We start from the raw sequence: 27,467 nt of genomic DNA on the forward strand, positions 1-27,467 counted from the left end.
TTTATTCCCCGCTGGGGCACTGCTGCCGTACCCTTGGGCAAGGTAACCCACAGTTGCCTTAGTAAATATCCAGCTGTGTAAATGGGTAACATGTAAGAAATTGTAACCTACGCAAGTCGCTCTTTACAAAGACGGTTAAAGACTGAGTTTCGGCTTTTTCGGATCTACTGGATTACACCCCCGGCGGTGATGTGGAACAGCAGGAAGCCGGTCGGCAGTAGGTTGCTGGTTCAAGTACCCAAGCGTGGCTCTGCGGTTGTTTTCCAGCTAAATCTGAATCGCTCCAGCAAACGGCAGTTTGTCAGTTAAGGCCGTCTGCCGCGCGGGGGGCGGATAAGTGATGTCACTTCGCTCTGTCGGGAAGGGTAATCGGCACGGCGTGACATGCAATTTTGCGTTTGCGCCCTCGGGAATCAGTAACTAGTGAGCTGGTAAAGACTGCGGGGTCTCGGTGTGGTTCAGTGTGATTGTTTTAAGCGATTGCCGATCGCCTCTCTGGGTCGGGGGGTGGGGGGGGGGGGAGAGACCAGTGTGAATGGTGAGGTGTTCTGGGCCTCTCGCTGTTCGCCATTTACCCCGTGGCCTTAAAAACGCCATCGCTGTAGAGCCCCGTTAGCGCCACCCGGTGGAGTTTGGAGTTTGACTACTGTCGCGTCCCTCCTGACTGTCACAAAGCAGAAACGAGGGCGAATCCTTACTGTGGGCAAAGGAGGTTTGAAGCCTGTTCGCCCTTAAGAAGCAGCGTTAGTCCTTTTGGCCGTGGTGACACTATTATGTTTTTTCTAGTCCCATGAGCCTTAGCGGGGTACATTCGACCCTCCCTTGCCGTCTCCCCTGCCTCACACAAGTCCACCGAAAATGTCAACACCGTGCTGCATCCTCCCAGCTGCGTCTGTGATAAACTGCTGTGCCTGGGGAGAGCGGGGGGAGGGGGGGGGCAGGGTTGGTGTTGACTGGCACCCCACACAGGCGCCCAGTCATGGGGGCTCCTGGGGTGAGGGACGGGGTGACATTGAGGGGACTAATTAGGGCCGCTCCGAGGAACCCGCACAACCCTCCCTCCCTTCCATATTCCACTACCGGATCCCACATCATCCTCCATCTTAACACACACACACACACACCTCCCCAGCTCACTATAATAACTCCAAAGTGATGAATCAGCTCTTCTCTAGCCATGTTTATTTATCTGGCTGGGAGAAGGGAGAGGGATAGCGGGGGGGGGAGAGAGAAGGTGTAAATAGAGAGCTTGAAGGGCCCTCTCTGCTCTTCCTTCTGACTGAGGGTGATTTACCGAGGAGGTGTTACCAGGGCACCGAATGTACAGTAGTCTTGAGTATCTGCAGAAGCGCTCTCTCTCTCCCCGTCTCCCTCTACCCCCCCCCCCCCCCCCCCTCCCTGGGTCACGTGACTCAGGCAGTAGCTCTCACTGGCAGCCCGAGCCTTTCACTGGAGACTGCAGTAATCTCCATACTGCGACCCGCTCAGCAAAAAGAGGGCCAGGTCTGCCGAGTGATTCACACTGGGCTATTTATAAGCCCAACTTGGTCCAGCCGCTGTGTGTGTGTGTTATTTTATTTATTTTTTTTTTTTTAAAGCTGTGTGATTTAGTTATTTTAGCAGTTTCGCTAATCTGGGGGCCGCTTGTTGTCCCCCTAAACCTTGATAGCGTTAGCGCTTTTGAAACAAGACGCTCGTTGCTTAGTGACCGGACCGGAGTTTGGAAGCACGTGTGGGCGTTGTGGTGGGTTGGGGGGGGGGGCGTAAAAGTGTCATTTTAAATGGACCCGGTTCCTAATTTGAGACATCTTTCCAGATGAAGCTGAGAGACCCTGTAATTATCCTGTTCCTTTTTTGGAACCCCCCTCCCTGAAACAAAAAAAATTCACTGATTCCCAGACATCTCCATTCTAATGAAGTACATTGACTTACAAACCCTCCATCGTGCCAGTAGCTTTCTGGAAGGGGTGTGATTTGGGGGAGGGGTTTCAGCAGGGGGGAGGGCCCATCAATATGAGTGGCGGTTGAGTCCACTTCATCACTCCGCCCCCTGACAGACATACAGAGGGGAGTGACCTCACAGCTATAGCGTAGTGTCCTTCCAGCACCTTTTTCTCAGCTGTAGGTTGTTAACAGAGGAAAAAAAAAAGGAAAAGACATGGAGAGGCAATTGCATTGAAGGGCACCTGGGCTCTTTCTCTGAAAACAATCACCTTGTCATTCACCTCCAACTCCAATAACAGCTCACCGTGACTTACAGTTCCGCAGCCGAAGTCGGGCAGACGGCTTGCTGGGAACGTTGTTGGTTGAACAAACCAAAAATGGAGAGGCCTCGAATAGATGGCCCCCGGTTTGACTGAGAATCGGTCGATACGGCCAGCCGAACGCTTCCCGCGATCCTCTCTGTTCTCCGTTTGGTATTCCACAGGTCTGCGTGGAAAAAGGAGCTTTTAGCGATTGTGCTGGTCGTGCGGTAATCCTATAGGACGTGTCCTTGGATGTCCGGGAAGAGTGGGTACATCACACGCACACAGATGTAGCTCACTCCACAAGCCTTTACCTTTGCCGTGCCCCAGGAGCGAGCAGCAAGAGCTCGCCATGTCCTTCCAAGCCCGGCGATGTCCTTCCAAAATCATCCCCCCTCTCTCTCTCCCCCCCCCCCACCCCTAAAGTCCAGAGACGAGACCGTGAAGAAGTCCCACCCTTTGGCAGGGCCTCTTGGCACTTTCCAAACGCCCTCTCTCCCAACCCCCCCAAACCTTGTGCCCGTGACCCCGGTATGGCACTCCAACCCCCGCCCTCGACTCGATTCGGTCCCCACGCTGTGAGTGAGTCCCTCCTGAAAGCCGAGCCCCCCCCCCCCCCCCCCCCGCGACAGAGGCTCCCCGTATCGGGCGGAATAATCATCATAGCTGCTGGAGGAATGATATACTTCCACTGCTGTTATTTATTTCTCCCCCGACTGCAGCTTCTGTTTGCATAACTCTGCTCGGATTCCGCAGCGGGGGGGGGGGGGGGGGGGGCTCTCATCGATCCCGCCCGCTGTGTGCAGAGGACGCTGGGATAGTGGGCGGCGTGTCGTGGCGCTTTAGTGGGCCAGCAATCAGGAGGTTGCGAGATCAATTCCCCGGCGGTTGACAGGAGGGTACCCTTGAGTGCTGGACCTGAAATCTCTTCTGTAATAACCTGCTGTGTGATTGGATGGGGGAAAAAAAGTAAGCTGTGGGTTACCGTGGGTACAGAATTCTGTGTAGTTATAGCTCATGCGTACACTGCTGCTAATACAACAATGAAACTACTACAGTTATTAAAATAATAATGTGGTATTAAAATATTAAGGTAAGTGCGGTCATAGGTTGTAGAACCGTGAGAGAGAGAGAATGTAGCATAGTGTCTGTGTCTGTGTTAGTGTGTGTGTGTTCGTTGATCGATGGTTCCTCTCTCCCCCTACACACTGGCTGTCATTTCTGGGATCGGGCTGGCCGCTCTCGTGCTCTCTAGCCCTTTTTTTCCTCTCATTTATTACCTCTCTTTCACTCGCCCGCTCCCTCTTTTCTCTCATTCCCTCCTTTGTTCTCTCTCCCTGGCCCTCTATCATTCCCCCTCTAAGTCTCCGTCTCTCTCACGCTCCATCGGTCTCTGTCCCCGTGTGTCCCTTCGTCTCTCTCTCTCTCTCTGTGTCTCACAATCTCTGTTTCTCTCCGTGTCTGTCTCTCGCTGTTTCGGTCTTTCTCTCCACATTTGGCTCCGTTTCTCACAGTCTCAGTCTTTCTCTCTGTCTGTCTGTCAATTTCTCTCTCTCTCTCTCTCTCTCTGTCTCCCTCTCCCTGTCTTGCTTTTTCTCCCCCTTCCCCATCTCTCTCTCCCTCTCTCCTTTTTCCCCCCTCTCTCTATTCTCTCTCTCTCCCTCTTTCCCCCTCTCTCTTGTCTTTCTGTCCCCCTCTCCCTCTCTCCCTCCCCCTCTCTCTCTCTCTCTCTTTCTCTGTATCCACTCTTTCTACCCCCTCTCTCCCCCCTCTCTCTCCCTGTATCCCCTCTTTCTCCCTCTCTCTTCACCTCTGTCTCTGTCTCTCTCTCTCCCCCCCCCCCTCAGTCTCACTCTATCTCTCTTTCTATCCCTTCTCTCCTTCTCTCTCCCTCTCCTCCTCCCTCTCCCCCCGCCGCGGTGTCTGAAGCCGCGGTGGTTCCTTCCTTCCCCCGGGCCGTGCGGTCGTGTCCCCAGCCAAACCCGGCGTGACAGATCCCGGCGCAGTTTACCCAAAGCGGCTGACAACTCCGATCAGAGGAAGAGCGTGGGCGGGCGGGACGGGAGGCTCTGTCACGCCGAATTCTGCGCCCGCCCGCCGGCCGAATCGATACCGCGCTCAGGACACGGGCCTCCCGAGGCATCGTGGGCGAATTTGCAGCTGCGCATACGGGCCGGAGCGTGCTCTCTCCCTCTAAACTTGCCCCAAATGCGCTCCCATTCACACAGGAAGTCAAAGCCGATATGCGCGTTGCACTGTTACTGTGACGACCCCCGGACGTTGGGAGTGAGACGGAAGAGGGGCGGGGGTCAGAAGGCAGTCCGTTGGTGAGCAGAGTGTGACCTGACTGGTCACAAAAGCGTCCTGATGCACTAATCCCCCAGTGCAGTGGCGGAGAATTAAGGCACGAACCCCATAATGGGCGGGGCTACTACCTGCTGTGAGTCAGAGATTTGTCTGAGCCAATCAGAAGACGGTGGTCGCAGAACCGTAGTAAGTACAGCACTGCTTCAGATTAGAATTTTATTAATGACCTGTGATGGCCCCGCCCATTTGGAGCTCGTAACCGAAAGGTTGCTGGTTCAGTTCCCCACTGGGGCACTGCTGCTGTAGCCTTGGGCAAGATACCTAACCCACAATTGCCTCAGTAAAATAGCTGTACAAATGGATAACATGCAAAAATTGTAACCCATGGAAGTCGCTCTGGATAAGAGTGTCTGCTAAATGACGATGCTGTAATGTAATTCAGTGACGCTGTGCTGGAGGAGGAGGCGTAGAGGCCACCTGACCTTACCGAAGGAGCCAGGGAGGCCGCCGTGGAGCGGGGGAGTATTCCCACGGGCCCGCTCCTCCGCCGTCTTGCGGGAAACATCTGCTGAGAGCGAGGCGGGGGCGGCGAGGCAGGCCCCGAATGGGACTTCAAAGAGAAGGGTCTCCGCTAGCGCCCCGACCCCCCCCCCCCCCCCCCCCCCCCCCCCCCCCCCCCCCCCCCCCCGCCGCACCGAAACGCCGCCCGCTCCGCCCCCTCAGACCCCCCCGCCCGAAAAACCCGGGCTGAGGGACAGGGTGTGACCCACCGCTGCTGGGTCTGTCGCAGCCAAGCCTGCTACCACACCCACACGCGCACACACACACACACACACACACACACACACGCACGCCGCTACTGTTCCTATGGTGACTTCTCTCATATTTCTGACTGACTGGCTGATATTGTATGGCATTGAGACGCCGAGAAAGGGCACCCTCTCGGCTCCGGTCATTAAGGCTCCTTAGCAGAGCGTGCGATTGTGTGTATTCAGCTGAGTCTATAAGCAGCATATGAGCTCTGAAGGTCTGGGCCGGTCGCTCATTTAAAACGGTATTAGCCGTATATAAAAGCACACCAGCCGAGACGCCCTTGGTGGGTAAGGCTGGCGGCAGTAAAGGCCTGAGCCAAGTGCGGCTGGACCTGGCTCTGTGTCGTTACGGAGAGGATGGGGCTGGATCCGTTCTGGGTCGTTAGGAAGAGGGTGCGGCCAGATCTGGTTCTGTCTTGTTAGGGAGCAGGGTCCAGTTCTGTCACCTGAGAAAGCACGTGCGGCTGGATCCGGTTCTGTCTTGTTAGGAAACAGGATCCGGTTCTGTCTTTGGAAGCAGGATCTGGTTCTGTCCCGTGAGAAAGCGGGTGTGTCTCGATCCAGCTCCGTCTTGTTAGGAGGCAGGTGCGGCCTTCTGTCCTATCACAGATCCAGCACCGCCCATCTCCCCTGCCTCCCGGCACTGCAGCAAATCCGATCAGCGGTTTGCAGCGGTGGAAGCTGCTGAGCTCCGGGAGGCGCGGCTATTGGAGACGGTAACCCATTTACGCCGCCGCCTTCTCCACACACGACCTGTCGTCTCTGTGTGCTTAACCTCACCTCAACGACGGCTCGAGCGCTCGTTGTCCACGAGCGGGGAACTCGGGAGCGCTGAGAGGAGTACTGACACTGCCTGCGCTGAAACCTGACTCCACTGAAACTGAAACTCCGCCTAATCGACTAGGCCACCAGTGGCAGGGGGATTTAGGGGAGGAGCTAATCAAGTGTGCAACAGAGTCTTGCATTACATTACATTACATTAGGCCCGTGTTTCCCAACCCTGCTCCTGGAGGCACACTGTCCTGCATATCTTCTATGTATCCTTCCTGCTTGACTAAATCAGGTGGGCTCAGCTAATCAAAAGTGCCACTGATGAGTTCAGTCAGGTAGGTAGAGCAGGGATAGATAGAAGATATGCAGGACGGTGTGCCTTCAGGAGCAGGGTTGGGAAACGCTGCATTAGGCCATTTAGCAGATGCTCTTAACCAGAGTGACTTCCAAATAAGCGCATGACTATGCTAAGAGTATTTATAGAGAAGTATTACAAGAGGTCTGAAAGATTCAAGTGCTAAATTAGTGCTTTTTTATATAAATACAGAAAGCAGGTCCTTCTGAGGCTGTCAGGAGCCAAGATATTATTATTATTATTGTTATTACCTTGGTAGATAGTGTTGTATACAGGGGTATGTGGTTATTTACCTATGTTTACTTTTCACATGTTGTTCATCAGCATCCGTGGGCGTTTACTGAAGCCGTGCAGGTGGGCCGCGTTCCCCAAGGGCACAGCCCAGCGTCAAACCCGCAGCCACCTCTCAGCGGCTGCTGCCTGCCGCAGCACCTTTTGCCTTTAATTTGCCTCAGCTAATTAGCCAATTAATCAACTTTGACTTAAAATAGCACCCCGAAGTGGATCGCCGCAGAGCACTTCAGGAGCCCGTTGTAGAGGAGGAGCACAGAATTTATCGGGCATGGCTGGCGTTGGAGCCGGGGGCCTGAGTCAGAGACAGAAAGAACGTTTCGGTTAACGTGAGCAGGCCGTCCTGCTGCGAAGCGGAGTCCGGGGAGGCGTCGCCGAACTCCGGCGGAACGGAAGGGGTCTCCACGGAGGACCGGTCCCCCCCCGGCGAGGCCGTGTTTTTTTTTCGTTCCGCGCGGGAGGTTTCATCCAAGGTCACGGTTTTCAATCAGCGACCTCTGTTCGCGGGGCGGTTAACGGTGAATCATGTGTGGAGACGGCAGCGATGGCGGGGGCCCTTGGCGTGTCGCCCCCCCACCCCACCCCCACCCCCGCCTGAACGTGCTGACACTGCAAAGGGGACAGGGACGGAGACGGGATGGGGGGGCGTGTCTCGCCGACTTCGGCCCGGGAACGCCGCGCCATCAGATCGTATTACAGAGAGGATATGGGCGCTCGAGCATATGGGCGCTCGAGATACCGGCCGCAACTGGAGTCCCTCAGGACGCTACATGCAACGGCTGACAGATTGCGCAGACCCCTGAAATTAAGAGCCCGTCCTGGCGCGTGCTCCTCACGGCAAATCTGTGTGCTTTCTGTGTGTGTGTGTGTGTGTGTGTGGGACGGACACTGTTTTGAGTGTTGTCTTCAGTCCTTGTGGTCCTGTGTTTGTGTGACTTGATTCACCCGCTGTGGAACCTCTGCACCTCTGTGTCTTCAAAAAAAGGGGGGGGGCTCGGTATTTCAGGCAGTGAAGCTGTGCTTCTCCCCCACGGTGGGCTCAGGTCAGACAGGTGGAGCCCGCTGAGGGAGCGGTGCATTGTGGGAGTCAGGAGAGAGGGAGAGAGAGGGAGGGAGAGGGGGAGAGGGAGAGGGAGAGGGAGAGGGAGAGAGAGGGAGAGAGAGGGAAAGAGAGATGGTGACAGGAAGTGACGGGGCATCAAACCTCCATGAGGAGAGAGCAAGAGAGTGGCTCTCAGCACTCCAGCTGGGGGGGGGGGGGGGGGAGAGGCGTGTGCGGTGCGTTAATATTGCGGCCGGACGTCCCGCTGGGGAAAGAAGGCCCGAGTACAGTGGCACACAGTCTGTCTGCTGGAGAGGCCGTACATCAATGCATGCTGACAGAGAAGAGAGACCAGACTGCCTTTGGGAAGCCCGGCTGTGTCAGTGGTAAAATCTAACCATGATGTGATCAGTTCATTTCATCTCCATACCATGAGGCTGTTTCAAAGGCTCAGTCAACACACACAAACCAGCCTGTTAACAGTAGGAAAAGTATATCACACACACACACACACCCTCGTGAGTGGCAGTGGCACCACCAGAGGCTGGTCTGGCCTCTAGAAGATCAGCGCGATTACATTACATTACATTACATTACATTATTGTCATTTTGCAGGCAGTCTTTTCCAGAGAGACTTGCATACATATATGTTACAGTTTTTATCCATGTACATAGCTGGATATTTACTGAGGCAATTCTTGGTTAAGTACCTTGCCCAAAGGTACAACCGCAGTGCCCCAGCTGGAAATCGCTCAATTGCATTAATGTCAGTAATCAGGGCTGAGGAGGTGCGAGTCGCCGCTCGTACCCAGGCCGTCTCTAAAGCGAGCTTATTGGCCCTTCACGCATGCCACGTGCCTCCTATAGCTCCCACTATGCCTCGGTCCTGTTCACGACGAAGCCGGCCTCAGCTCATAGCCTCACCAGTTAGCTAAAGCGCAATGAAACATCAGACGTCAACACCAAACTAAAACGGGAGGGGAAAAAAAATGATCTAATGATCTCAATAGGCAAGCTGCCTGGATTGTGACCGGTTACTATGGTGAGACAGTCTCTGAGGGTTCTCTCAGTGCTGAGTATGATTTGTATTTTTGTGTGTGTGTGTGTGTTTGTTTCCTCTCCATAGTAAGCTGGTCCAAGGTGATTCACAGATTCGGGAGTTTTGCTTTTCCAGATAAAGGTGTTGATTTACGCGGCGTCCCCCGCGAGCTGTCTGGAAGCGTTTAGATTTGGCACGTGAGGACGCTCGCCCCTATAGCCGCCCAGAGAACAATGCTAATGGAGTCATTACGGAGGGACCGTCGCAGGCAAATGTTTGCGAAGCCACTGCCAGCCCCGCGAGGAGGTGTTTTGCCGAACGGGCCCGTTTCGCAGCGAAAGGGCTGCCGTGAGGCCGCTGCGGTTTGCCGGGGGTGGGTGATTGGCGCCGACGTCGCCGACATCGCCTCAGTGGCCGTCTATGACACAACCCCCCACCCCCCGAAACTGCTGTCGAGTGCACCTGCTAAGCTTGCGGCTCTCCTGATAGATTTTTATCAACCCGGGCTAAAAGACTCTTAACCTTTGCTAAGTCTCCCCTCTGCCACTTGATTGCGTCGAAAATCCCCCCCAATTCCTTCAGAGAGAGATTCGGGATCAGCCGCCTCTGAGAGAGGGAGGCCAGCGGGGTTTTTAAATGCGCATTTAAGAGAATAATATCTCTGAGCGCTTTAAAGCCGGCGTGGCTCAGTCCGGCTAATTCGGTCCGCCCGCTCGCCCGTAGAGCTGCACCTGCCGACGGTTCTCCCCCGCTGACGGTTCTTACCTGTCCGTCGTGGCACCACTTCGCCGTGCGAGAAACTCGCCTTTATTCGGTCTTAGTCTGCTGCGGGAGAAGTGCGTTTGGACGTTTGGTGGGCCGGAATAATTAGAATTCATGCCGCTCCGCCCACGCGCTGTCATCCGCTGATTTGAGACGATAATTTCCACTTCCTGTAATATGAATCTTAATACTGCAAGACATCGGTCGCCGCGGAAGCGAAAGATGATTTCATCAGTTTCCAGATGTTACTTTTTTATTCATAAAGAGAGAATTTCTTGCCAAATCCAGAAATTAGACAGGGGCTGCTTCCCTTATAGCGGTGAATTATTTTTTTGCCGAGGAATGTAGCAGATCACCACGGAAGGACTTCCAAGGAATGCTTTTCACACTTTTGGCAGCTTTAACAGGCCGTAAAATATACTGCAGCTAGATATGATTGTCCTTTTTTAGTAATATACTAGCGAGCATGATTTGAGCTCTTTTTAGGAGCACAGTGTGAAACTGCCCAGCAGAGCAATAGGCCCGTGAATTGAAGCAAAGAGCACAGCGGAAGAGGGACACATGGTCCCCCCCGTCATCACGTAATTGACCGTAAAGTGCGTAACCTAATTAAGTTCCCCACGAAGGCGGCTTCTTGGCCGCCATAAATGTCAGTAAGCTCGGCATTAATGTCGTTCCTGCGGGCGCCCGGTTCGTTCGCAAAGGCGAAATTTCAATCGGAGGCCCACCGTAAAGACGCACCCACCCCTCACTTTTATTTTAGGGGGGGCTCCCACTGTTTGCAGACGTTTGTGGACTTGGTCTTTTCGGTGCGTTCTGTAGAAGAGCCGAGGCCTTTTGTTAGTGTTGAGTGATGAGTTTTATCGAGGGAGTAGGGCTGGCTTAAATCTGAGGCTGGCGACCGACTGCCAACGTGGTTTGACCGACCCGCCTTCCCGTGGTTCTAAAAAGACAAGTTCCCTCACGGGGCAGGAGGTCTCTCCCTCCTTTGGGGCAAACCAGGCTCACCGTGGGAAGACGGTTCTTTTTGACGGCCCTGAACCCTGAGCACTCTACCTCACCCCCCCCCAACCCCCCTTCCGAGACTAAGCCGCCCTTTTGTGGAGGAGCTAATAAGTCGACATCCTTTCGACCTTCGCTTAGCACCATGAAGGACCTCTCGAGTCGGGCTTTTTCCCCGCGCCGCGCGCTCCGAAGGAGGCTATTAACATTTGAAACGGGCCGCTGCCGCCTGGAAAAGGGGAAGAAGGGGAGGATTTAGTGGAGGTAGATGACACGCCTTACATGCGCGAGACCTATTAAGAGCTCAGCTGTGCGTTCTCATATTGCAGCAACCGGTCTCCGCCTGGGAGGGCTCAGGCTGCGGCTACATCTGTCCAAAAAAAAGGCAGCCTTCTCTAAGCGAGTCAGCTGAAGGGTGTGTGCTAGACTCTGCAAATGGGTTAGGTTTGGCGTTGGAATTAGGGTTAGGGTTGGGCGTGAGGTTTGGGGTTAGGGTTAGGGTTAGGGTTGGGGGGTGAGGTTGGGGTTAGGGCTAGGAGCTTGTTATAGGAAGCTTAAATCTGTAGGGGTAGAGGTCCAATTTGCTTCCATAGGCCCTCGAGTAGGGTTGGGGTTAGAGTTTCGGGTAGGTTTTGGGTTTTTGGTTATGATTAGGGTTTGGATTATTGTTAGGGTTATGGTTAGGGTTTAGATTATTGTTAAGGTTTGGGTTAGGGTTATGGTTAGGGTTTAGATTATTGTTAGGGTTTGGGTTTTGGTTAGGTTATGGGTTTCTGGTTATAGTTAGGGGTTGGATTATTGTTAGGGTTTGGGTTTTGGTTAGGGTTTGGGTTAGGGTTATGGCTAGGGTTTAGATTATTGTTAGGGTTTGGGTTAGGGTTTAGATTATTGTTAGGGTTTGGGTTAGGGTTTAGATTATTGTTAGGGTTTTGGTTTTGGTTAGGTTTTGGGTTTCTGGTTATAGTTAGGGGTTGGATTATTGTTAGGGTTTGGGTTAGGGTTATGGTTAGGGTTTAGATTATTGTTAGGGTTTGGGTTAGGGTTATGGTTAGGGTTTAGATTATTGTTAGGGTTTGGGTTAGGGTTATGGTTAGGGTTTAGATTATTGTTAGGGTGTGGGTTAGGGTTATGGTTAGGGTTTAGATTATTGTTAGGGTTTTGGTTTTGGTTAGGTTTTGGGTTTCTGGTTATAGTTAGGGGTTGGATTATTAGGGTTTGGGTTAGGGTTATGGTTAGGGTTTAGATTATTGTTAGGGTTTGGGTTAGGGTTATGGTTAGGGTTTAGATTATTGTTAGGGTTTGGGTTAGGGTTATGGTTAGGGTTTAGATTATTGTTAGGGTGTGGGTTAGGGTTATGGTTAGGGTTTAGATTATTGTTAGGGTTTTGGTTTTGGTTAGGTTTTGGGTTTCTGGTTATAGTTAGGGGTTGGATTATTGTTAGGGTTTGGGTTAGGGTTATAGTTAGGGGTTGGATTATTGTTAGGGTGTGGGTTAGGGTTATGGTTAGGGTGAATGCAGGACAGATACTTGACAGTCGTTGCCACGGCAGCTCTGGATGCGCAGCATTGCTGTTTTTACCTCTAGGCTCCTAAATACAGCCCGCTGTGTTCTCCTCCCACCTGCTTTATTTCCCTGCATCCCTCTGGACTTCATACAGACATTTCCCATGAGCCACTGGGGGTTTTTTTTTTTTTTTTTTGGTATTCCTGAAGATGGCTCCCTCCCCCCGTAACGGGAACAGCAATTACTCATGTGGGCCCTTCTGTTTCCTTCATATTAAGAACGTTTCCTCTGAAGAGCGGAAGCTGGGGTCTCGACGCAGCAGTTTTTTTGTGCTAAAGCAAACCTGCTGGGGGGGGCTCCTCCGGCGCCTCTGGAAACTTCCTCCGCCTGGCGGTCGGCCTCGAGGCGTGGCAGGGTGCCGAAGGTTGTTGGGTCCGGGCCCGGTGCGGGAGTGCCTCCACCTGTCAGTCTCCCCCACGGCTCTCAGACTCGAGGCGCTTTCGGGAGCCCCTATCCCCAGTCTGTTTGGCATTGGGGGGTGTATAACGAGTTTGAGTTAGCTGCTTGCGGGTGGGGGGGAATGCTCGAATCTGCACGGTCTTAAGAAGCGAATGGTACACAGGCAAAGCATGCGGGAAAAGGCTCTCGATCCAGCATCCTCTCTCTCTCGACAGCCGATCCGCCTTGCTAGGGAGAAACCGAGCTCTTGTTTCTACAGCTAAACCCCTGCGCTACCTCTGGGCTTTCGGCGGACAGTGCCGCGGCGGCGGCAGGCAAACAAGGAGCGATCTATACCCAGCGTGCGCGCTTAGCTGTGCGCTGCTGTCTTTTGGCTCTTTGGATCCCCGCTCCGTGTTGGAATTCATAAACACCGGCTGTGTTAAAGTGCAGGCCTCTCTGCGAAAGGAGAAACAGAACTTACAGTGCCAGAAGTTTGGACACACTTTTATTTCTACTGTTTTCTGTATTTTAAAATAACAGTAGGCCTCAAAACTGAAATGGCACGAACGGAATTGGAATGGAAATGGGAGTGACCTAAACAAGTGTTAGAACCAAATCAAATGTTTTTAGATTCTTCAGAATAGCCCAAAAAAAAATAATTTTCAAAATTTAATTATTTTGGAAAGAAGTTCATACATCAACTTCACTCTTCGTATATGTCTAAGGAAAAAAAAATCAAGCATTTAAGCCTTAAGTCTTTAGATAAAAATGTCTTTGAATGCATGTTTCTCATTATCTTAATCAGGTGTGTCCAAACTTTTGACTAGTACTATATACATATATATATATATACATATATATATGTGTGTGCATATATATATATATATATATATATATATATATATATATATATATATATATATATACATATATATATATATATATATATATGTATGTACACACTTAGACACGTGTATATATATACACACACACATGTATATGTATATGTATATATGTGTGTGTGTGTGTGTATGATGTATGTATATATATATATATATGTATATATGAATATATGTATATATATAGGCTCCTACAGTCTCTGCAGTGTCAGTCCATGTTGTGTGTGTTGCATGTCAATGCTTACATGTGCACACTTGTGTTAAGCCTGAATGCGCCATTTCCGTGGCAACATAAAGAGCCGCCGTGGCTGAACCCCGGGATCTCCCGCCAGCCTCTCGCTGCGGGGGATGTATGGGGGAATGCATAATTAATCGCTCCCGATTGTTTTTCCTTTACGGATTCACAGCGTTCCCTTCCGAGGCCGCTTATGTACACATCTGTGCGGGGTAGCTGGAGTGTCGGTAGCTGGAGACGTCGGAGCGACGCCGTCCGGCCCGCCTCCAATCCCGCGGCCCACCGCGCACGGCCGTCCTTCGCCGGGATAAGCCCCGCTCTGTAGGGGGGGCGCTGAGGCACAGTGGCCCAAAACGACGCCCCCTTGGACTGAAATAACCTCTTTTCGTCATGCGTCTCCCCTCGGCCCGAACGGGCAGCCACCGGACTGTCAAGCCCCTCTGTTAGAAGGGCCATTAGCGCCATGAGCTGGGGGACAGGGCTCCAAGCAGACCACGCTCGAACGGGCCCCTACCCCCTCCAACAAACGGTCACGGAGCAGGGCGCTAATCCCCCCCGCGGTACCGGGGGATATCCTCGAGAGATGAAGGAGCCTCCTCCCAAACTCCAGCCCACGCTGTCTAAAACAGGACTGACCGTCAGGCCTGTAGGGGGTGCCCTCGCCTCTAAGGCCTGCTTGATATATAAGACCCTGAGCCCAATCTGGAAGGAAAGACACGCTTGTTTAAACGAGGCGTGCCGCCTTCACCTCAGCACAGGCGCACCTTCATCAGAATTTGGAGAGGGGCTGAGGTTGGCTTTCTGTTGATAAGCCCCCCCCTGTTTACAGTACTTTACATGCATTTGGCAGACGCTCTTATCCAGAGCAACTTCCAGCACAAGAACAAGAAGTGTATCCATGCAAGATGAATGAGCAACAGCGTCAGACCAGGCTAACAACACTCCCAGACCAGTGAGTGTGGGCAAAACACTATTCAAGCCCTACCTCAAGTTAACTTGTGCAACCTGACTGGACAGCAGAAGCCGAGAGAAGCAAGCTTTTTTTTTTTTTTTTGTCACGGTACTGCAAGTGTGTTACATACCGATTTCGTATGGAAGTGCTCCCCTGCCGCATGTTGACCTCTTCACCCGGTGTAACGTTAGCTCCAATCCCGGAAACGGTCATTTCATGAAGCGCACGTGTAGAGCATAAATCGGTTCAGTCCTCTCGCTGTGGATTGACAGCAAGCCCAAAGTTCAGTCAAGCCCAAACGCATTTCCGGTAACGTTCAACAGAACGGTCCGGGATCGGACTTCCCGACGCGTAAATATTTACAGCCGCCTCAAGAGTTTTGAGTTGATTTTAAATTCCTCTCCCGCGTTTTAACGGGCTGGTTTTGAACGCGGCCCCTTGCCTTTGTGTGTGAGGCGGTTATGTTGACTTTTAAGTAAGTAAATGTTGTGAGCTTTAAACAACGCATGGAGCGCAGTTTCTTTTTTTTTTTTTTTGCTTTGAACAGGGGAAGCACAACGTTGCGTGTCTTCCAGGCAGCAGTTAGAGTGTTAACGCGGGCCCGGCCTGTGTGTTTAATCACATATTTTTAGCGTGCGGTAATGGGAGGTCTCCGCAAGCCCCGGAGCTGTGGATTCTTCAAAGCTTGTATATTCGCAGCCGCGCGTAGTTTTCGGTTTATATTGATTATTACGCAGGGCTAGAGCTGACCTTGTACGGAGCGCCGAACGCGCGGGAAGAGTAAACACACATACGCGCTGTGCCGTCGCGCGTGCCTGCCCCGGTGAGTGTGTGTAAACACGCATTCTCACACAGGCAGACGGCAGGTACGCGGTTACGTAGAGAAGTGCGCGTGAGCGTAGGGACAGGGTGAATGCGCGCACGCACGCACGCGTGACCGTAGCTGCCTCGGTGTGGGTGATCTGTTTTGTGATCTCTACCATCCCCGCCCCCCCCCCAGGAAAAGAGTGGGAGGAGTGTGCAGGCTTGTGCGTCTGTGTGTGCGTGTGTGTGTGTGTGTGTGCGCGTGCGTGCGTGCGTGCGTGCACGCGCTGGGCCTGGCAGAGGAGAGGTCATCTCACAAAGCCCTGCCCAAGGCCCCCCCCCCCCCCCCCCCCCCCCAATAAACACAGCCGCGTTTGAGTGGGCTCCCCCTCACAGAGACACACAGCTGACTCTCTCTTAATTAGTCCCCAGAATAATCGACTAGCTTCATTTCCTGCCCGCTAAGTGCCAAAACGCCCCTTGTGAGACGTCAAAGAGAATCTAATTTGATGCTGGGGGGTGGGGGTTGCTGGGGTTGTGTGTGTGTGTGGTGGGGGGGTGGAGAGAGTTGACTCTCAGTTTTACATCAGCATCCTCACAGGATATATCGATTGAAGCCCCAGGCCAGGAATCAAAGCCATTGAGATTTTAAATTGGAGACATGTATACCATCCTCTCACTTCATACTTCAATCTTAATGCCTGCCTTTCCAGAGCACGAGTGTTTTTTTGTTTTTTTTTTTCTGACTGAAGCACAAGAAATGCCCCTCTTATATAACCGTTTTTTTATGTAAGATGCTTTTCAAGAAGAAAAGACACTCACTTGTTACCTGTTACAAATGCACAGTTCAGTCTTTTTCCCCCCACAGCATGGTGTCTGCAATATAACATTTGCACATTGACATAGAAACGCATTTTTCCCCTGCCAAATAAGGCTCCATTTCCTCTGATGCAATTGATTTTTTTTTCCCCCCAGTGTCTATTAAGAGAATACAGTGCTCTCTCTCATTCTTCTAATTTCTTTTTTTTATATACATATATCACTGACACTTATTTAATCAGGAAGGCTACGCGCGTGCTCTCGGAGGAAACGGCACCCCACTTTTCTCAGGGAGACGCAGATAGAATTGTCGTTCCCGCCGATCACGGAGCTAAGGGGAGCGACTGTATTTGGAGAGAATTCAATAATGTAAATAAGCCAGATATTGCGTTTTGTAGTTGGATTTGCTCTCTTGCTCCCTCTCGCTCTCTCTCACACTCTCTCTCTCTCTCTCTCGCACACACACACACGCGCGCGCACACACACGCGCACCGCTTGAGCACCTTATTAGCGATTCAGCCATCTCCTTGCCAGGAGCATCGTGCTGGTACAACACTGACATGCAGAATCACAACATCTCTGATAGCTGGTGCCTTAAGTAATTACCTTGTCCAAATTCCACCCCTTTGAAGTTCAAGCTCCAGTTGTTTTTTTTTTTTTTCCCCCCTCTTATTTTTTGCCTGATGCTGCAACCTCTCCTTGCCCTCATTCTCGCCACAGAAAAATGCCCTTGGGAAATACTGAATTCTGTATGCTCCGTTACTGTAAGGAGAGGGTGCGTTGCGCACGCATCTTTTCGCTTAATGAACACGCCGTCGTGTAAGTACCTGGCCCTTCGGTCTGAAACTTACCTGGTGTAATATTTTCAAGATGCATTACAACAAGAACACAATCGCCACGTCCTTAAGCGGGTATCCGATTGTGCTCGTTGCGAACGATCCTCCTTCGTCGGCATTGGGACTAATTGGTTAACGAGGAGGCGGGGCTGAGCCCGCTGTAGGTGCTTAGCATTCATTTGCCAGCCACGCCTTTGAGGTGATTGTAGCTTGTTTGCACACATGCCCGCATGTGCAGGGCACCCTTCTCTTGGCTTCATACAAGGAGGGGACATTACAGCCGTGAAGAATCGCCGCGTCTTCCTCCAAAAACAGTAAAGCTTCACAACAAAGCCCTCAAATTAACGAACAGTGACCTAACGCGATTTGCACATTTTAAGTGTTTGCACCACAACCGAGTGAGTCCCAAATTCCCCATGTGGTTTTGTTCTTTAAAGAACAAACGGCAGCAGTGCTGTATAAATCCTGGGAGTGTTTTAAGCAGCATAGCTGCTGTTCACAAACGCAAAGGTTTGCTTTTTCGTTTTAACGCAAAAAAGATGTTCAGCTGGGGCTAGTGTTATAACATAACACAAGCAAGTGAATTACAAAGCCCTCCAAAAAAAATCCCACGTCCACTGTGTAAATTTGTCACGACCCTTTTGAAATTTTCCTCTTCGTGTCCTTTCAAATGTGACCTTCCTCCCATTTAATGTCAAAGACTGCAGCCCCCTTGACAAAGTTGAAGTGCCCTGTAGTACATTTTTTGTGCTCCAATTCTGCAGTGTTAACGAGCCATTCTGAAGCCGATTCATACACGCTTGGCCTGTCCAACTGAAAACTTTCCCTCAGTTTTTACGTATTTTCCAGAAATATTCGGTTTATTGTAACGTACATCTCCTAGAGCATTTGATTTATTGTTTCGTTTCCAGCAAGTGTCCCTCAACCAGTTTGCGTGGTGACCGCTTAAAACGACACTCCATTCTTCCCAAGAACCGTAGAAGTGTCCCTCAACCAGTTTATGTGGTGAGCACTTAAAATGACATTCCGTGCGTCTGCTTTTCGCTCGCCTCGGATGTAACAGGACGCTATCCCGTAAGTCTCTGCTCCTGGCGGACGGCGCGGCTGGCAGGGAGTCCCGTCCATATCTCAGAGCGGAATAATAAGCAGAGCGTTGACCCCTTGCGCATTTCCGGCACGCTCCTGTTTCACCACAGCGGCGTTCATTAAATAAAAGATTTAATGCGCCTCCTCTCCCGGCTGACCCGGGCCCCGGCGCTATTTGCGTTTCTGGGCGAAGTTATCTGTGAGTAATTCAGACGAGGGACCCGGGACTCTTAGCATCCCTTCCATAACGCCACCCCCCCCCCCATCCCTCTTTCCCTCTCTGTCATTCACCTCACACACCACTCCTCCGGAGCAATTAGCGATATTAAAATGGGGAGCGTGAGCCCCAACTGTATCATTCCCTCCCTGATCTGCCTGCTGGGTAGTTCTGCTTCCGAGTTCCTCCCCGGGCTCGGAGGAGAAATCAAGATGGGGGACGGGGTGGGGGGTGTTCAATCAGATCTCTGTGTCGCGTTACGCTCGAGTCCGAGCGACACATTTTAATCTCAGCCAGCCCTTTCTCGGGACTTTCCACACCACTATTTGTAAAATCGCTAAAATGAATAAAAACTGTTGTGTAAGGGTGGGGGGCGAAATGTAACAGTGTTACATTTAACTGCTTGAAAATGAGGGGAAAAGGGACCCGTGCGTGTGGATTTGATTGGAAGGAGTGCCCCTGCATTGCAGTGGAAGGCTGTTTCTATCTGAACAAGACCGGAGTCTGTCTTTCTCCCCCTCCTCCCGTGGCTGATGCAGCCTCGCTTGCAGCCCCGTGAAGGTTCCTATTCATCCTCGCCTCGGCGCGGACTACGCCTCGGTTGGGGGGGGGGGATTATTTTTAACGACCTTGAGCACCCGCAAACGCTTTGGAGGAGCGGGGCGGCAAAAAAAAAAAAAAACCCAGGGTCTTTTTTTGTGTTTGTTTGTTTTATAGGCCCACCTTGAAAGCATCATTAACACGCACGTCTAATCGGGGTGTGAAATTAGTTTTAAAATTTCATCGGGGGGGGGCGGGTGGGTGTGGAGGGGGGATGTAAGCCTTTTCAAAAACCGAACCCCGAAGGAGTGTTTACCCAGCACGCGCGTTCTGCTGAATTGGCGGTCTTTGAAAGGTCAGTAAAGGGGCAGGTTTCCGAAAAGTGGCGCTTTGGTGATCTCCCCTGTCGGGGAAACGGCAGAGTCCCGATGTGGTAACGAGCGTGGTAACGCCGTTTCGGCCAGCCTGTGGCCGAGTCCACCGGAAGGCTTTTCTTAGGGCCCTCACAAGCGCTCCACCTCGGCATTAGAAGAAACACTCCCCATTATCCTTCAGCAAGAGGCCCTGAATGCAACTCCAGCTCTGGGGGGCACAATAAGCCAACTAATGCCACACCAAGCGCCGAAACAAATCCATCCTCATCGAATTCCACTCTACATACATCCACATTCTCGTTTCTTTTTATTCCCAAATCAAAGTTAAAGCATCCTCTCATGGTAATTCACACCAGTAGCTTAAGCCGGGGTCAGTTTGACCCAATGCACGGAAACCGGGGTGGTGTTGTAAACGAGCCAGTCCACGCAGGCCTGGTAGCTTCCATAAATCCACAGAGAGGGTCAGCCTCAGAGCGCAAGGCCCCCTGACTTTTTTTTTTTTTTTTTTTTTTTTTCCTGGGCCCTTTTTATCACGCTGTATCAAGTGGCCGGTGAGAAATAAAGCTTTCGGACCGTCCCGGGCTGCTGTGTAGCTGCGGGGGCCGTGGATCACCGGCTGCAACAAACCCAGGCCCCACCGGCGGAGCCACACCGCCCGAGCCCGCAGGAAAGTTCATTAATTGATAAAAATCAGGTCCGCCGGGCCCGGGCATCAAGAGGTGGGGGGGGGCGGAAAGAAGGGGGGGGGGTGCTTTTCATTTTCCAAGCGTGTGTGCCGGCGTGTAAAGAGCCGCCGTTCGCCGAGCGATCCCTGCCCGCCCCCCCCCGGCATCCGTCAGCGCAAGCGGGTCACCCCCCTCCCGGCGATTCGCCAAACACAGGTATCCGCACGTTTGGGGGGGGGGGGGGAGAGTGGGTGAACCGTGATACTGGTAATGTAATTAGCATTGAAAAAAGGAGGGGGGATGATAGGGACTGTGACAAGAATATTTACGGCTGATTTGTGAAGCCCGGCACACGTGGGGCCCCCCATCTCAGCCTCGACTGAGGGTAAAGGAGTTTGCATTTTTACGCTATCAATCCCAGCAATCCCTGCACGCCCCTGAATACACCAGGTCTCTGGCCACAACTGAAACTTGTATCCACCATTGCCCTCTCACGGGGGTACAACAGAAATAACAAAGGAAACCTTCAGCACAAAAGTTAAAAATTTCATCATATTCATAGTATTCATAATACGACATTTGCGGTATATTTGCAACACCGTAATATATTTGTAGCAGTTGAACGTGTTGACATTCACGGGATAATTCAGAGGTGCCACGTCCAATCAGCGTTCCCCGGCTCATTTGCATTTGAAGACCCGCGAGAACGACACATACATCTGGACCCCCGCTTAACTGTCGAGAGCCGCCTGCCGACGCAAGCGCACGCACACACACACGCACGCATGCACACACGCACACACACACGCACACGTGCTTGGCTTCTCGCTCCGCACTCCTGCCTACTGTACATCTCCATTTGATCTGTAGCTGGCAGTGTTGTAGCGCCTGCCTCCGCCGGAGCCATTAGCGCCACGGCGCAGCCCGCTGCGTGTGCGCGTTCCCGCTCCAAACGGCTCCCTCGCCGCGCGCGGGGAGAGGAGAGAAGAAGAGAGGAGTTTGGCTTTAACGCGGGGGGGGTGGCGGTGGGGGTTGGGGCTTTTTTTTTGTTTTTGTCAGCCGTGTCAGTTTTCCGGCCCAGTTTGCTCTCATGCTAGAGTAACTGCGGCATCACGATAAACGCCTGTTAGACGCACGTTAGCCCTTATCAATCTGCTCCGAAGCCGTTCTTTTCCCTGAGAAACCAGGCGAGGCTTCAAAAGTCCAACGCCACGTTCCTCCCCGCGCTAGAAGAAAAAAGTTTGTGCTTTGTGCTTAGCGATCTAAAAGAAAGTAAAAAGACGGATGCTTATTAATCACCGGGGATAAAACTGTCAGAGAGACGTTAGCGTGCGGGTGAAAACTAAAATAAGAGAGAGCAAGATGTCGAAGCACAAGCGATGGCCAGGGGGCTGTCTCTGGGCCCTTTCCTGATCCCTACGGGGAGACGCGCACCCCCCCCCAACCACCCCCGACACGGTCAGCGCTGTTAGGTATGTGTCATTACATCTGACAGTCAAACCGCAGGTGCTCCCGAAAGTACCTGCGTGCAATGCAGTGAATCAGATACCCCCCCGCCTCCGATCCCCCTTCGTGGCCAAGAAAAATAAGACACCGAACCGCTAGCAGGCACTTCGGCCGCGTCCATCATTTAGCCTCGCGTTACATAAATGTCTGACAGCACCTCGCCGGAGCAGCGGCGGGGGATACTACCGCGGTCCTCGCACCCCGGCTGCGGGCCGTTTGTCCGTGAAAGGGGCGCCCCCCCCCCCCGATATTAATATAAGTCTTATTACAGCACACCACTTCAGCTTGCCCCGCGATGTGAGCGCAGATCAGATTTTTAGATACTGCACTCCCCCCTTCCTCTCTCGCCCCCCCCCCCTTTCTCTGATTTCATCGCAATTTGCACAGCGCGCTCCTTTGATTGTTCTGCCATAATAATCCTGCCAAGACCCACTCGCGGAGATAAAAAAAAAAACACGTCGCGGACCCGCGCGGTTTTGATCCGAATGAAAGGCACTGCACCACAGACAGGGCTATCAGTTGTTGCCGGTGGGAAACTGCGAAGCACTTTACATAATCCCCGTTATAGCACATTCAAAGGGAAGAGGGAGGAGGGGGGGGAAAAAGGGGGACCAACGCACAGATCATTTAAACATCAGTGTGTAGAACAAGATTAAAAAGAACGAGGCAAGGCAACCTCAAGCATTCGAGACTTCATTTCGGTGTATAAGGCAGCAATCTGCGTTAATAACCCGATCGGAAGTGAAAGGGAATTGGGAGGGGAAAATGAGGCAATTCAATTTCTGATAGCTTAGGGAAGAAAAAAAAGACCCACGGCTTTATTATATATAGATATATATATATATATATATTCTTTTGGAGGCTGGCTGAATTTCTTAAAATAAAACATCAGTTTTGCCAGTGGTAGAACAGAAAAGAACTTCACCGTTGCAGTGGTTCGTTACAATGCAAATTCTGAAAAAAGCACCCCCCCCCCCCCCAAAACCTTATCCAGACATTTGTTGCGAGACTTGTTTTTCAAAGCAAAACTCGAGCAGGCAATCGCTTTTTCTCTCCCCTGCCCCCCGCCGCAAACCAGAACGCCACTCCACAGCCCATCTCCCCTCCACAGTCAATTGTTTAATTCTACTGAGCCCTTGTGAGTCTGTAATCTTAGCCAACACTTGTAATGCAGTTCAATATCAGCTTTAAAGGCTTTTTTTCACACAGCACTGAAATACATCAGGAACAAAAAAGACAACAAGAGAAAGATGACCAAGTTCTGCAGAACCCATTCAGAAGAAGACAGCTCCCAATTCTTTTTTTTTTTTGCCTGTTTGTTTTCTTCTTTGCAACATCAAATTAATCACATCACTTCTCCCTCCCCCCCCCCCCTTCCCCTCCCCTCTTCTCCCAACCCCCCACCTCTGAACCAAACGCCAGCCCTTGTCCAAATCGTGTGGAAAAAGTCAAGCTGCACCCAGCGAACGCGGGGTTAATTCTAGCTGCAGAAATGTGCTGCAGTCTGAGACTATTTGGCTGATAGCTACAGTACCCCCCCAACCCCAGACTCCAGCCGTATTTTCTCTCCCTGGAAAAAGGTTTCTATCTAGATTCCCCCTTAAATATTTTTTTTTTTCTTCCAAAAATCCTTTATTGCATTTATAACATTTGGCACAGTACAAATTCTTGGTGCTTTTACAAGATAAACCTGTAAAGATTGATCAGGGGCTTTATTTTTCGTATGTTTTAGAAAGTCTCCTTTGTATAAATGGCTATTTACTGCATCCTATATATCATCATCTAAAAATTACAGAATGCCCTTTTTTTTTTTTTTTTTAAACAGGTTCACCCTCATATCTCAAAGTCATGACAGCCTCTTAGCAACTCTTAATTTTTTTTAAATAGAACTTACAAGTTAGAAAATAGTTTCGATTTATTCTTTTGTTTTATATAATCTGCTTCTCTTACCAGCCCATAGTAGATTTATTTATTGTTCATATATATATTTATGTATAAGCATGTACAAGAAAAACAGTCTTTAATTTTGCACTCTGTACAAAAGAAGTTGCTGTCTTTTTTGTCGGTTTGTGCATTCTATTGCATGTTTTTTTTTCTCGTTTTCTTTTTTTTCTCTTTCATGAGGACAGAAATAGAAAGGAATACGGGAATGCTAGATCTGCGTCTCCTGTACCTTCTCCTTGGTGTGAGTTTTTATAACGTAGGGCTCGGGCATGCCGGGCCGGGGACGGTGCAGCGAGTTGCCGACGTTGTTCTCTGTCCAGTGCGCGGCGTGCGCCGGCTTGTAGGTGTTGTAGCCCGGCTTGTAGGTTCCGGAGTGGTCGCGGAGGGCGGGCAGCACCACGGCGCCCTCCCCCGGTATGCTCGTGGCCGAGGCCGGGGGCGGTACGTCCTCGCCCACCTGTATGATCTCTATAGTCCTCGTGGCGGCCACGGTGCTCCGCTGCTGGTGCCGCTTGCGCAGTTTGTAGAAGACGATGAGCATGACGGCGGCCAGCAGCGTGACGGCCACGAAGCAGCCGATGATGATCTTGGTGGTCTTCATCACCTCGTCCAGGCTGGCGGCGGGCTTCTCCGTGCCCTTGGCGGTGGGGACCGACACCTGGCCCGGCGTCTTGGTGTTCTGGAGGAGAACGGTGGGCGTGGATATGAAGACGGGCTGGAACACGGACGGCGACGCGGTCACCGTCTTGGGCTTGGGCGTCTCCTCGGACGTGGGCTCCATGATCTCCACGGTGACGGTGGTGAAGTAGCTCAGGTTGGACGTGTTGAGCTCGGCGTTGCTGACGTTGAGATAGGCCGAGGCGTTGGAGTTGCCCGCCACGTTGGTCACCATGCACGTGTAGACGCCGGTGTCGCCGGGCAGCACGTTGGAGAAGTTGAGCGTGCCGTCGTTGAGCACCGATATCCGCGGGTGGTTGGAGCCGTGCGTCAGGATGGTGCCGTTGGGCAGGAGCCACCGGACGGACGACATGGGCGCCGTGCGGCACTTGAGCTCGGCCACCCGCTCGGCCGAGATGTTGAGGTCCCGCGGCGCGTCGGCGATGAAGGGGGCCGAGCACTGGAAGGTGCTCTGGTCCACCTCCACCAGGTAGCGGCCGCGCATCTGCGGCGGCGAGTGGCAGCGGCCGCAGCAGGTGGAGTTGGTGGGGATGTACTCGCGGAGCCACCAGGACAGCCACACCACGTCGCAGTCGCAGTTCCACGGGTTGTGGTGCAGGTGCAGTTCCACCAGGTACCTCAAGGGGGCGAAGAGGTCGTGGGGCAGCGAGCTCAGGTTGTTGTGGGCCAGGTTCAGCTCCACCAGCGCCGTGACGTCATCGAACGCGTTGCGCTCGATCAGGCTGATCTGCGAGTTCATAATCCAGAGCTTTTTCAGCGACCTGAGGCCCCTGAAGGACCCGGGCTTAATCTCTGGGAAGTGGTTCTCGGAAATCTCCAGCTCCTCCAGGCCCACCAGCGGGGTGAGGACCGGCATCTCTCTAATGTTACACATTCCAAGGTTAAGGTACTTCAAGTTATATAATCCCTCGAAAGCGCCGTCCGAGATGTACTCCAGCTTCCTCAGCTCGCCCAGGTCCAGCCGCATCAGGGAGGGCACCCTGTTGAAGGCGTAGGACGGGATGCTCTCGATGGGGTTATTCCTGAGCCACAGCTCCCGCAGCTTGGACAGGTACTCGAACGCCCCGCTCGGGATGACCGTCAGCCGGTTGTCGAACAGCTCCAGCGTGTTCAGGCTGGTCAGGCCGTTGAAGGCGCCCACCTCGATCTGCCGGATGGAGTTCCTCCCGAGCTGCAGCCGCTCCAGGTGGTGCAGGTGGCGGAAGGTGTCGGCCTGGATCAGCTCGATGCCGTTCTCCATCAGGTTGAGGTACCGGGTGTTGGAGGGGATCCCCGGGGGCACCCGCGTCAGGCCGCGGCGGGTGCACACCACCTTGCTGAACTGGTTACTGCAGGAGCAGACCACAGGGCAGCTCTGGGGCCCCGCGGAGGCGGCGCACGGACTCCACGCTCGCACCATGAGGTAGACTACAAAAAGCAGAGCGGCATTCCAGGTACGATGCACAGTTACCTGCCACAAGAGACTCATGATGTGGCACGTTCATAATTCAACATCGTCTGGGGGATTTCGGCAAGGGGGACGGAGAGCTGGCCCTACCCTGGTTTAAGCAAGACTCTGGTTCTCTCTTCCATCGGCGGAACAGGACGGTGCTGTTCGGAGACAGTGTATGAGAGAGAGAGAGAGAAAAAAAGAAGGGAGGGGGGTGAGGGAACAGGACTGAATCGATGAAAAGAGGGGTGGAAACACCGAACACCTACCTCTCGAGTTTTGTGAAGTCCCTTTTTTTTTTTTTTGAAAATATTTTCTTTTTAACCGTTTTTTCCTCTTTATCTCCCCAATAACGGCTCTAATGTTTAATTCATATCTCCACGGAAACTGTGTCGCCTGTTCTTTTTTTTTTTTTTTTTTCCCCCCGTATATATTTTTCCTTTTTTAAAATTTTTATCTCCCAACACTCGGAGAAGCAAAGTGAGCCGAGAGCCGGTCTTGCAAAATGGCTCCTGGTAAATCCAGAAAGAGCAGCATTAAAAAAAAAGTCGCGGTGGCTTTCTTTTTTTTTTATTTTTTTATTTTTTGCAAAGAGGTAAGGCCCAGGCGAGCTCTAAGCAGGAGCGTGTATCCAGTCTGCGTCGAAGACCAGCGCCTCCGGCTCCTCCGGTGACTGTCCTTGGAAGCCGGCGCCGGACGCCACCGAATACCTCCCGCAAGGCTCCATCGCCGCACTCCCGACACGAGGCGGAGAGAGAAAACTGGAAAGGGGGGGGTGGGGGGTCGGTGGTGGTGGTGGTGGTGGTGGTAGTGGTAGTGGGGGGGGGACAGATTCCAGATTCCAGTCCGTTTGCGGTTCCCTTTCCCTCCTCTCGGGGGAAAAAAAAGCCCCCCCTTTATTTTTTTTTTTGCGCGGTACTGTCAGATGGCCCCCCCGGCGCTCGTCCCCCTGATCAGCCTGGGCTGGAGCGGTCGGGAAGGGCTAAGAGATGCACATTGCAGTCATTTCGTTCCTCTCTTCAAACCAGCGTTTCTCTCCCCTTTCCTTTCGGCAGCTGCAGCCTGCCGCCTGCACAGTTAGCAATAATCCGTCAATTTCTCCAAAGGAGGGGGGGGGGGGGTTGTGGGGAGGGGGGGGTTGGAGGTTGGGAAAGGGGGGGGGGGTTCGGAGAGGTGGGGGGGGGGGGAGAGAGAGGTGGGGAGGAAAAGAGGGGGGGTGAGAGCGCAGCAATGTTGAGAAGGTTTGCTGAAGAGTGCTCCCGCGCTCTCCCTCGCGCCAGAGAAGGAACGGGGGGCAAAAGAAAAAAAAAAAGCAGCTCCTTCGCTCCTCCGCGGCCGTCGATTTTTTTTTTGAAAAAGTATCCCTGTGGCGGCGGAGAGGGGGGAAGACAGAGAGGCTCCTACCCCCTGCAGGCTCCTCGCACGTTGCCCCCTTTTGTCTTGAGGTAGTGAGTTGTGGCGGTTAGCCTTTTGTTGCCGTCGAGCGTCCGTCCGGCTGGTCTTCGGCGGCAGCGGGCGCCGGAGCAGAGATTGAAGCGAGGGGCGTAGAGGAAGGGGAGAAAGCAGTCCACGGCAACATTGTTGTCTTTTTTTTTTTTTCTTTCTCCTCTGAACCCCCCCCTTCCCCTTGTTTACGCTCCCGTCTTCTTTTTCTCTCTGTGCCGGTGTTGCAGGCAGCCGAGACAGGCTGCTCTCTCTCTCTCTCCTCTTTTTGTCCTTCAGTGGAAACGTGAATCTACTGCTGACGCATCCAGTCCGGAGCCAGTGCATTGGTTTGATGCAGTGTTCTGCTGTATTAACACGTCCACCCCCCTCCTCGCTCGCTCTCTCTCCCTCTCTCTCCCTCTCTCTCCCTCTCTCTCTCACACTCTCTCCCTCTCTCTCTCTCGCTATCTCCGTCTCTCACTCTCTT

General features: G+C 52.4%; 2 protein-coding genes across 2 annotated transcripts in view; one reads left to right on the forward strand and one right to left on the reverse strand.

Moving 5' to 3' along the window:
• snd1 (staphylococcal nuclease and tudor domain containing 1) overlaps positions 1–27,467 on the forward strand; it is a 243,008-nt gene that overhangs the window by 98,809 nt on the left and 116,732 nt on the right. The gene's annotated exons all lie outside the window — the stretch shown is intronic.
• On the reverse strand, positions 23,532–26,641 carry LOC118771986 (leucine-rich repeat-containing protein 4-like). Its single transcript, XM_036520197.1, has one exon. The coding sequence runs from the start codon at positions 25,592–25,594 to the stop codon at positions 23,657–23,659; it is 1,938 nt and encodes a 645-aa protein (XP_036376090.1). The 5' UTR covers positions 25,595–26,641; the 3' UTR covers positions 23,532–23,656.

Source organism: Megalops cyprinoides, chromosome 25, assembly GCF_013368585.1.
Source record: "Megalops cyprinoides isolate fMegCyp1 chromosome 25, fMegCyp1.pri, whole genome shotgun sequence".
NCBI classification, from domain to species: Eukaryota; Metazoa; Chordata; class Actinopteri; order Elopiformes; family Megalopidae; genus Megalops; species Megalops cyprinoides.

What these genes read in the sequence shown, in the direction of transcription:
- LOC118771986 (XM_036520197.1), bottom strand. Translation starts at nt 25,594, where the DNA reads ATGAGTCTCTTGTGGCAGGTAACTGTGCATCGTACCTGGAATGCCGCT.